The sequence below is a fragment of the Lepeophtheirus salmonis genome, chromosome 4 (genome assembly GCF_016086655.4).
Source record: "Lepeophtheirus salmonis chromosome 4, UVic_Lsal_1.4, whole genome shotgun sequence".
Classification (NCBI taxonomy): domain Eukaryota; kingdom Metazoa; phylum Arthropoda; class Copepoda; order Siphonostomatoida; family Caligidae; genus Lepeophtheirus; species Lepeophtheirus salmonis.
In genome coordinates this window covers 30,955,895-30,967,935 of record NC_052134.2, presented here as the reverse complement: position 1 = coordinate 30,967,935, position 12,041 = coordinate 30,955,895, and the positions used below count along the sequence as shown (strand labels likewise).

The window sequence follows — 12,041 nt, the reverse complement described above, 5'->3', positions numbered from 1 at the left end:
AACCATTAAAAACGCTTATTTTTACCTTTTTTCAAAGAAAAAGGGAGAAATTTGCATATGTTGAAGACAATAATGAAATTTGATAATAAAAGCAATAGCTTTACAAAGATGTAAATTGAGGAGATATATTTTTAATGTCAAAGGTCACAAAAAGTCATTTTTTTGCAATTTTATAATCTTAAGTGGGTATTTTGTTTTGTAAAACTTATTAAAAATAGTTATACAATTCAAGGCTCAATACTAAAATAATATTAGTTATATTAAATAAAGTTTATTTAGATGGATTATCTATAACTTATCATACCATGTTAAATTAACTTTATAGCATACATTTGATGGATATGTTTTTAAACTAGTTGCATGTTTATCAACTGATAATATTCTGTAGTTTTCTTTTAATTTGAATAAAGATGATGTTCTCGGCATAGAAAGACTGGTGGTCTCATTGTATCGAATTTCTATATAGAGTGGTTCAATTTTAGCTCTTTTTGATATGTTAGAATTGGTGAATTTATCTAATTCAATCTGGTTTTGTGAAGGGAACACCTTTAGACTTAAGTAAATAGAAGTCAGCATCTCGTTTTCTATCCGAATTTCTATTTTGAGCCTCCTCAATGCTAAGTCCCATTTCTTTCAAATATTGCTGTGAATCATTCTATCTCTTCCAGATCGCTACAAGCTCACCATCTTGACGGTCAAGACTATGGAATTTATTCATTTCATCAACTGGTTTGAATTCTATAAAGTCAATTGACTTTGCCATCACGTTGCTGTTATTAGCAAAAGTCAAATTACAAGGTCTACGTATGGATAACTCAGTTTGAACGGAACCTACATGCCTTTCAGCTGCCAGGTTGTTAATAGGCGCATTCTCGAGTTTGGATGGATCTTTTTTGCTAACAAGGAGACTGTTGATTGAATTAAAATCTCCAAATGTGAAGACATCAGCTCTCTGTAGGTGGAATCCCTTAGCTAATTTTGGAAGAGTAATAACAATAATGACTTTTTCAATTCTATCTTAATGTTCATTTACAACACTACTAATTGCAGAAAGAATTTCGTCCCGATATTTACAAGATAGAAATGAATCCATAGTTGTGACTTTAAAGGCCGCCCTGGATATATTTAGAATATCTTTAGGATTGGTTGTCGTAAGATCATGATAGAGTTCCTTCATTCTAAGGGCCAATTTATTGTATACCACATTATTGGATGTTGTCATTAATAGGAAATGCTTAATTAAGTGAATACCTATCAATGCACCCACTGCCAAATGGATTACCAGAAAATTGACGTCCTCAAATGACCTCACAATGCAAGCCAGACTGTTAGGTACATCTTCATATTTTGAAAGGAAGGACCGAATATATGGATCGAGGTAAAGAATCACAAAGGTATACAAAACGATTAAACCGTTCTTTTCGGAATCCTAGAGCTAAATTCTTCCTAGGTAACATATAAATTGAAAATTGGGAACTCTGATTCCATGATTTATGATTAAAATTTGGACTAAAAAGATTTTTAATACAATGTATAAGTTGTTCAGTGATGCAATTTTGCTGACTCGTAGCAGTCGTCAGAAACTTACTGTTATGTATTGTCTTTTATGTGCTTTTATCTAATGACGAAGGGATTTGTTTTAAATAGATAGTATCTTTTTATTAATTAGATTTTACATGTAAAATGTTTATACATTTTAGTAGTTTTGGCTATGTACGTCCTTTTTAGTTTTAATCCCTTAAAGAATAAATATATTAGTGAATGATTGTAACCCCAATCTAAAGGTCTTCCTTCTGATTGCCTTTGCTCCGGCCCCTTACTTCCGTCTGTGGGTAGTGTTCGCAAAACACTACACTTACTATATATTTTTTCTGAGCCTATTCCTTCCTCAATTACTCTAAAAAGGTTGACGAGTTCACGGTTAAATATTAGCACTGGATGTGTATGGCATTGAAGATGGTCTGGAATATGATCTGTTCCTAACTCAAGAGCAACTATTTTTTCAATTCCAAAATGGTGACTAACTCCATCAGTGAGCTTAAATGTTATTTTTTCTTGAATATATTTTGGAGTATACTTACCATCGCTAACTACTGATAAAATATTAAGAACTGTTAGTCTCAGCTGAGTCAGATCATCTCTAGTGTCAGATGAAACGGGAAGGGTAGGAAAAGCACGATACTTGCCATTTATTCTGATCCCCTGAACACTAAATGATCCACATCCCTTTTTCTTACCCCCATCATCGTGTTAGGGAATGTCAACGTCATAGCTCGTCATTATGAGCTCAACAATTTCAGAAAAAGTTTGAGTCAAAATGGCCTTACCTTCTTGACGTGTTTGTGAATTGTATGGTACTGTATTGAGATCAATCACATTAGGATTATATAAATTATACTTCCACTTTCGATGAACAGAAAGTTTGTTGTCTCCACTATGCCTACAACAGGCTGGTTTTGAAAGCAGTTTTATACACTCATGAGTTTATCGGCACAACTAATAAAGTTGAGGGTTTATCTTAAGAGAAGATATACGTATATGAAAATAGCATTGTGGCATATAATCCCTTTTACTATCACCATCAGATGCATGATTGTTTATAGAAATAAATGATCTCTTTTTTTGTTCGATTTCAGAGTGTGGTACAAATTATCAGTAGTTTAAACCTTTTGAGAGATATAATCAAGGAATTCAGCAATATTATATGTGACATCCTTGTCCAAAGATTCTTCATATGATGATCCAATCCATGTTTCTTCATCTATCTTCCGTTTCTTTTCCTGTATTCTTCTGGGCTTGCAGGATCTTTTTCCTAGCTTACTTTCTTTCCATTATTCCCTCCCACTTTCTATCAACCTGTTCTGAACAGTAGCTCTTATGGTCATTACGCATTCAGTGCAAAAACTGAAATTCTTCGTCCACCATTTTGACTCCAAAATCACTTTCTTGAGACTCTCTTGCATGTGTATTTTCGCAAAATATATCAAATATTTTTTACATACCCTCATAGTAAACTTTCATATCGTTTTTTCATTTATCACTTCTTTTAGGTGGCGGGTGTCTCATATTCCAGAGGAAACGGATATAAAAAACTTCAATTTTATTGCTTATATTATATATTGCTCCCCAACAGTATGAATATTGTAGAACAGCCAAGGATCTTTCAAATGAGAAGCAAGTCATTTGTCATTAATACTTTTTAATAATTTAAAATATATATTTTGTCACGAAGAGATGTTTATTGCATTTGCAACTGAGTACATTTATATTAGTACACATAAATATGATGCGAGAAGTACATCAGGTATAAATTTAGATGATTAACGGGTTAATCCCATTTTAAGTTAATTATAATATACAACTAAGAGTAAGAGACTGTTGCAAAGAAAAAAAAGTTCATTAATTTTAAGTACTAATTAATTGTATCAAACATTTGTGGATGTAGATAATCGGAGGAAAATACAGTGGTTCTGATTGTTCGAGTATCCAAAATTGTACAATCTAGTACACACGTTACCATTAAAAATGAGAAGAAATATACCTTTTCGTGACCATTGACCTTTTATATGACCTTAAAACTGTACTTTATAAACTTACAATGTTATAAAACTATTACTTTAATCATAAAAAGGCTTTAATGATCACAACATTTGCGAGTTTCTTTTTATTAATTTGAAAATAGATTTAAAAAATAGAGATGGGTGATAAAGTAATTTTGGGGGTAAGGGGGGTTAGGCGGATTTTTATTACCCCCCCCCCTATTAACACCCTTTATGAAGTATCCTATAAAAATAGTATTCTTTTTTTGATTTTTGGTCAAAGTTATTTTGAGGTTGACTTTTCACAAATAAGTTAAGAACTTTCAAAATGTAAAATAATAGAAACTGAAAATTTATATGGTAACCCAGACAATTTGAATAATGTCTTGTATTACAGCAGCTGAGTTGTCATAAGTATTTGATGAGATTAGCTACACGAAGCCATGAGACAAAGGAAATTAAGACGAATCCTACTTCGTATTTAGCAAGGAAATAAACAACGTTTATTGCAATATCGATCCTAAATTCCAATCTGGTTACAACAAGGACTTAAAATTATATCTTCCCAACAGATACCTAGTGTTTATTCTTCGTCATTCATGAGCAAGTGAACTCGTGGTTACTTTATACTTTTCTTCTAGATTATTTAAAATAATATAAATAACAGCTTTGAAAAAAATACAAAAAACAAAAACATTCTTTATATTGGCAACAACTACAAATCCAGAACAGACAAAACGCTAATAATTTACGACTATAGACATTACCTTTATGAGTAACCTATTAATAGTTTCACTACTTTTTATTTTAACATATTAAATATATGTGTGAATTCAAAAATTAAAATCATCCAATTATTATTATTTTGTGTCAAAATATGAAATAAAATTATTTAAAGATTTTCTCAAAAAATAATTGTTATTAAACGGTTATATGCATTTTTTACAAATTCGTTAATTCGTTTGCTTTATGTTTAGGGTTCATGTACAATGGGTGTACACAAGTTTTGGATTTGTTGACCTTTCACATGTTTGTAAATGGTACATATAATCTAAATACTTAATTGTAACTTTAGAACTTGAATGTTGCTTTTCATTCTGTTTGAACTATATCAATTCTAAAATATAGATTTAAATAATAAAATTTATATATTTGGAAAGTATGTTAGACTTAGGCTACAAATTAATTTATCAACAAAACCCTATTCAGAGTATACTTTTGCAAAAATATTTAAAATTCTAAGAAAATATATTTAGAATATACCTATAAGCAAATATGTTTGATATCTCTTTAAATAAAAATTGTAGAAGCATTTCGAAAGATTAGATTTAATTCATAGACAAATATATATTTGACTTTGAAATATTTGACATCTGAATATTGAATAAATATATATATATATATCACTAAAAAGGTTTCTTCTTAGGCGTAGTATGGGGCAGAGGCTGGTTGGTCGACGGGAGTGGGCCTGTAAGTAGCTGATTTGTAAGCAGAAGGCTTGGGTTCATACTTGGAGTAAGTTGGGACACCCACATATTTGACATCAGCGACAAATCTATTGTAATCATCAGCGGTGTAAGGAACAGTTTGGATACGACCATCGGGAAGAGCAACTTGATAGGATCCAGCGACAGTCTTGGCATCAGAGTTTTCCTCAGCAGTGAACTTGGTTCCAGAGTAGTCATCAGCAACGTCGTATTGGAAAGCATAGGGCTTAGGTGACTCATCATAGGGAGTGGGTTTGTATGCAGGTGCTGGGTGACAGGGAGCTGGGTTGTAGGGTGCTGGATGAGGAGCGGGGCGATCTCCAAAAACGGAGGCGAGTAGGGTACTAGTAACGATAAAGTGGAACATTTTTGTGGTATTGATAGATGTATGAAAACTGATATAGGGAATAAATTCTTTTTATAAAATCCTTAATTTTTCATAAAAGAAAAAAAAATTGGTACGCCTTCATACAGTCAACGTTTGACTTCTTTCGACATACATACTTATATTTGCTTTATGAATGAATTTATTTATTTAATCACTCTAATATTTTGTCCAGGGTAAAATTTTATCATTCACGTTACTTTATATATATATTTTTTAAATCTATAGCAACTATTTCCAGATATATTCAATTAATATATATTTTAATATATAATTCATAGTTCGGACAATATTTTTTGTGATTTAATGTTGAAATGTATTGTTATGTAATCAACAACTTATGAATTCCATAGAATAATTTTCAGTTATCCATTATTTATTGATTATATGCTATACAAATTGGTAGATAACAATAAAAATGTTTCTACCATTTATCGGACAAATAACTATGAGTAAAGAAAATATTTGTTTTTCAGTGATTTCTAAAATCTATTTATATTTTAAACCCAATGTTTTTATTTGAAGTATCAATAATTCATTATAAGATTTGTATTATCTAATAGCTTTGATTACTAATAAGTGTTTCTAAAATATGTTTTTGTTCCTATGTATTTAAGGGATATTCGCAAACAACGTGGATACTTAGATAACGAGATAGTATATCTCACTAAATAAAAGTAGACTTCAAAAACATACAAAATGACATAAAGAACGTGGCAGGGAAATTAGAACAAAAAATACAAAATAAATAGAAGAAGGTATTTTTCTTTTATAAAAAAATGATTTTTTTAAAAATTTCATTCTAACAATATAAAAAAATGAAATTAGTCTTTAAAAAAAATGTGACTATATAAAAGGTAAGTTAAGAAAATATATAATATTTGTTTATAAAAAAAAATCTTGTTGGAAAAAATAGTTTTTTCTAAGAAAATGTATAATTTAATTCCCTTTTTGAAAATATGTACTTGTAAGATTTTAAAGTAAATGTATTTATTACTAACAGGAGTGCAAAAAAAAAAAAAAAAAACACGATTTGTTTTATAGTTCTATTTTTTATTCTTTCATAGATTGCTGTGGTATCAACATTTCTCTATGTTGGATACATTCATATTGTACTTTTGTTGTAATTGTTGAATTTTTTTTAATAAAAGATACATAAAAACTAATTTAAGAATAATTCCTGATTCTTACGATTGTTTGAATTGAATAATTCTCACTCCCACTTTCTCTCTGTTCTCTAAATAAAGGTCATACCTACAGATCAGTGCTATTTACCACCACATCTCTTTTCAGAGCACTGTCCTGACTAAGAAACTTGCTTGCTCTGAAATACAAATAAGTAAAATAATGAAGCCGAATAATCTATATGAGGAAAATTGCAACACTTCCTCCAACTGACTTAACTGAACTGAGCTTTAAAATATCTCCAAATTATCCTGAATGAGTGAGCTTCGAATTTTGATAAAGTTATAACAACAGATAGCTAAATAATCATTATTTTATATGAAATAAGTTATACAAACCCAATCAAAAACTGGACTTGATTATAACAACAATCATTATTTCTAAAAAAGTTTTAATCAAATATCTATAAAGAAATGACGAAATTATTCATTTTACCCATATTAATTTGCATCATACGTAAACTTTGTGACTGTAGCTTTTGGATATTCGAAAAAATGCCTGTTGCTGAACTTTTTTGTACAAAAAGTATCGAAATACAGATGCTGGAAACGGTACAAAATTATTGGTGTCATGATAACACTGAGGGTTACATAAAGTGAAAAATTTAAGAACCACTTGGTTCGCCCTTGATACATAAAGGCTTTTTGTGAACGAACTACATGGTCAAGTACACTCTCTTTGATAAGTAGAATAAATAGATTCACCATTTAAAAACAACTCCCTCCAAAGTGTATATACATATAGGAAGAAAAAAATGACACCTCTATTAATTTAACAAGTGACAAATTATATAATTATACTTTAAAAATACAATTAAAAAAGATGTTAATAAATATGAAATTTTTCATTTCTTTTATGTGTATTTATCATAAGTTCTTTTTTAATTGAAATAGGACAGAAAATTGAGTAAAAATTGCATTTTATAAAACAGTTTATGCAATTTAACACTATTTTATATTTTAACTAAAAAAACATAACTTTATATTATTTTAATCAACTAGAGATTCATGCAGCAAATTCATAAGATGTTTACTCCACCTAGAAATGGATTCAACCTTAAATAAAATGTAATATCATTGATAATAGTCATACTTAAAAATAAAACGTAAGATTTGTAACACAATTCAACTCGGACTTCAGATTTCTAAAAGATAAAAAAATCTCATTTTGACAGTTTTAATTCGTGATATGCCCTGAAGCAATACCAGACATGTATAACACGTTATTGAAAAGGGTACTTGAAAAACTACTCTGGGGATAATTTGCCCGGGGATGATTGTCCTAGAGAAAATTGTCATAGAGAAAAATTGCCCGGGAGAAAATTGCCGTATTTTTTTCAAACCTCATTAACAATATAAACACATAATAAATTCGCTTAATATTATTTATGAAAAATATCTAAATATATCTGTTTGTTTTATACCTCAAGTTAATACGGTTGAATACTATCCCTCTTTGGAATGGCCAGTGAACCAGTGGTAGAGTGGGATTGTTAAAAGCAACCGCCAATACATCCAAGCAACACCTCTAATACAGTTTTGGCAGCATGACAAGGCGCTGAGTCTTAAATCCACATGAGCCTTGTATCTGGAGGGTATGTGGCTTCAATCTATGGCATCATAACATTCTTAAGATGGTCCAAGTTAACAGAAGAGGTCAACAAAAGACTATTGTCAAAAAAATGAGACACCATGACCTTCCCGTCACTGGTATCAAGTACGACACCATTATGTAAAAAAGATAATTTTTTAACTAAAATATATGTAAAATATTATAAACATATTTATCTGACAAGAATAAAAATATACTTAGATCAACTAAAAATGTTTTTTTACTTTAGTTGGAGCGGGATAGGTTTGTAAGAAACAGACTTGGGGTTATATTTGGGATTTACAAGAGTGTCTTCATATTTAAAAACACCCATGATTACTACGTTATGGTGATTAGTGTAACCAAAAAATTTAGAATATGGCTGTAGAAATAACTATTTGTGTCCGATTAAGCTACAAACGTGTCATTTTAGAATTATTTACCAGAACTTCATTGATCTAATTGTTTTTTTATAGATATTTTATCCAATTTTAAAGCTTATTTTCATAATCAATCCTGAATATGGGAGTTATTATGATCTGACCGAAAAACCTTTATATTACAAAAAATATAAATATTGAAAATTTGCAATCATAAATAAATATATATTTGGGTTTCATATATTTAACATCTAAATATTTAATAAATATATATCACAAAAATAGTTCCTTCTTATGCGTGGTATGGGGCAGGATGGTAGACGGGAGTGGGCTTGTAGGGAGCTGGTTTGTAAGCAGAAGGCTTGGGTTCATACTTGGGATAAGTTGGGACACCCTCGTATTTGACATCAGCGACGAATCCATTGTAGTCATCAGCAGTGTAAGTGACAGTTTGGATACGACCATCGGGAAGAGCAACTTGATAGGATCCAGCAACAGTCTTGGCATCGGAGTTTTCCTGAGCAGTGAACTTGGTTCCAGAGTAGTCATCAGCAACACCGTATTGGAATGCATAGGGCTTGGGTGACTCATCATATGGAGCAGGTTTGTAAGCAGGAGCTGGGTGGTAGGATGCTGGATGAGGAACGGGATGATCTCCAAAAACGGAGGCTAGTAGAGTACAAGCAACGATGAAGCGGAACATTTTTGTTGATATGGAGTTTGAGCTGAAACTGTGATTTTTCAAAGCATTTCCTTCCTTCTTATATACAATAAAAAAATTAAAAATTATGTATTACGTATTTTCAAAGACATTCGGGTAAGTATTGCTTTAAAAGCCAGCCTCACTGTTTTTTTCTTTACTATAAAAAAACTCGTATATGTATAAGACTACATATATATCGTAAAATAAATAATATTTCCTTTCAAGTAAAAATTCTACATATTTAATATTTATTGTTTGATTCTTTTTTAGAGTAATCTTCTTAATCTGCTCATCTCATTTTTCAATTGACTTTACGATAATTAAAGCATTAAATTTCGAATATAATCAGACTAATAGTTGACTTTAGCAATTTTTTAACTATTTTTAGTGTCCTGTACAGAGGGAATGAGGCTGTCACCTACAATTTTCAGGAAGATGGGCCTCTTCTTATTCCATTTGATGTGATGAAGTCGTCTTTTGCCTTTAGTTGAGAATGTCAATCAAAATATAACGTTTCCATATACATTTTTGATGTTTGGTTCGGTGTTTTTGGGGGTTTTTATTCTCCCAAAAAATTTTCTTTTAGATAATGTATCTCACTGTTAAAATAACCTATGATTAACATCATAGTTCTTTATTTTCTTCGTTAGTAAAACAACTTAAAAAATCGAAAAGTTATCAAGTAGGCAAGAACACAATATATGGATATACCCTGTAAGTTTTTGCGACAATTTCAAACGTTATATACTTCTTTAAAATTAAATTGAATCAGTATTAATAGTTTAATAATGTTCAACTTCAATTTAAATTATTAAAATAGACCGTTTAAAAATGGATTTTTCGAATGAATATACCAGTATCAAAGCATTAATATCCTAATATGAGCATATAAGTAATATCGCTCTAAATGGGGTATTTCTGAAAACGCCAAACATATTATTATCAAGCTTAGACTATTTTTTTTTTTTGCTGAATTTAATTATCAAATGAAGTTATCTCTATTTTTTTAAATCCCTAAATTCGGTCTACAGGTAGCTACTTGAGTAATCTTGGAATAGATCATATACAAATATCTGTAAAAAGGGAACAGATGGAAATTTTTGACTTTATTTATACACGAATTGTCTTAAACTTTTAGGAAAGTATCAAAATATATATAAATATGATTAAAAAAAAAATATATAATTTTCAAATAAATTAATTTTCTGTTAATTTGCTTCATAAAAGTCCAACAAAAACATACGAGATGTCTATAGAGTGTTTTTCCATTGACATTTCTGCAACTGTTCATTTGCTAGGGAAATTTTTTAATCCTTAAAGTAAATGTGGACTTAACGGAACTACTTGTTGTGCTACTACACGTTAACGGAGACTAATCCTTACAATGTTTAAAGCCTTACTCTTTAAGCGACAAAATAACTACCCAAGTGATATAACTAAGGACTTAGATTTATTATGACATTAGTTTCGAATACATTGAGATGTGCACGGATCGAATAAGTGCAATAAATAAAACACAAGGATAATATAATATACAAGATTTATAATAATAAAGACAGTAAAAAATAGTTAACTTTATCTGTGTATTTGGATGTTAACTTTACCAACAAATAAAAGAACTTAAATAGTAAAGTCTGTCAAAAATTTTCAGGAGGGACTTTTGACAAAAGAAAAAAAAATTGCCGAAGGACAATTAGCGAAAAAAAATATGGTCAAACGACAATTTTCCGAGCAAATATTTCACCAAATTACCATTAGGCATATTTGGTCAAAAAATTATATTTAATACATAAATAAATGCGATTACATATTTTATTCAATTTAAAATGATAATATGAGGAATAAATTATGTGCATATGCTATAAATTAGTGTTATTTTATAGATTTAAAAAAAAATCATATTCATTAATGAACATTATATTAGCATAACAGATTGGCATGTGGTTCAAATGTAATTAAAATCTTTACTGTTCTGGTAATTTAAATAAATTCAATAATAAACAAACACGACATCCATTCCTATGGAAGAAGTTCTAATTACTTCGCCGTTATTAATTAATTATTATTCGATATGATGGATTATTCATATTGAAAAAACTCAAAGATTTACAAGAAACATTGCTCTTACCTCTTGGTAAGAGCAATGATTTCCACTTTATTATGATCCAGGATTTGTGAGAAGAGGAAGTTAACTGTGGTGAGGCAAACCACAGAGATGATTCGATATTTCACTCAAATATTGAGTTATAGAATAACACAAGGAAATGATACCCGTAAGCGAAGAAAACTGTAAAGATTAGTACAGTTGGATAAATATGGAATTGGAATCAAAAGACGAGAATGATTCTCTTAATCTCTTGATGAACTTGATTTCCTGTGCAAAGAGTACGAAACAGTCTGCATTATATAGTAACTCGAGGGAAACGAATCCTTGGAGTTGTAAATCTACGATTGCGAGTTCAAACCTCCATTGGATCTTAAGACAAGTTATGGGAACCATAACAAATAACTTATAGGCTCATGATTTATAATTTAAATGACTTATATTCCTTCGGTCAAATTTTTGTTCAGTAAATTGTCCTTTCATAGAACACAAAAATTTATTCTTCCTATGCAAAAGTTCTTAAGGCTATTTTTTTTTTTTTGACGGAGCATCTTTGGCTAAATAGTTTGGTCTAAGATTTTTTTAAATTTATGTCCTTCGGAATAAACGATTTCACGGAGAATTTTTTTATTTTTATGTTCTTGATACCATAGGGAGTCTTAGGCGAT

General features: G+C 30.0%; 2 protein-coding genes across 2 annotated transcripts; both read right to left on the bottom strand.

Annotated features, from left to right (window-relative positions):
- Nucleotides 1–4,961: 4,961 nt before the first annotated feature.
- Nucleotides 4,962–5,393, bottom strand: LOC121116577 (uncharacterized). The gene has a single exon (XM_040710843.1). It carries the CDS (start codon nucleotides 5,391–5,393, stop codon nucleotides 4,962–4,964), a length of 432 nt encoding a protein of 143 aa, XP_040566777.1.
- Nucleotides 5,394–8,770: 3,377 nt separating this feature from the next.
- On the bottom strand, nucleotides 8,771–9,303 carry LOC121117008 (cuticle protein 19). Its single transcript, XM_040711332.2, has one exon. It carries the CDS (start codon nucleotides 9,267–9,269, stop codon nucleotides 8,859–8,861), a length of 411 nt encoding a protein of 136 aa, XP_040567266.1. The 5' UTR covers nucleotides 9,270–9,303; the 3' UTR covers nucleotides 8,771–8,858.
- Nucleotides 9,304–12,041: the final 2,738 nt, after the last annotated feature.

Bases quoted from the DNA above. Each gene is read 5' to 3' on its own strand.
- LOC121116577 (XM_040710843.1), bottom strand. From the start codon at position 5,393: ATGTTCCACTTTATCGTTACTAGTACCCTACTCGCCTCCGTTTTTGGA.
- LOC121117008 (XM_040711332.2), bottom strand. From the start codon at position 9,269: ATGTTCCGCTTCATCGTTGCTTGTACTCTACTAGCCTCCGTTTTTGGA.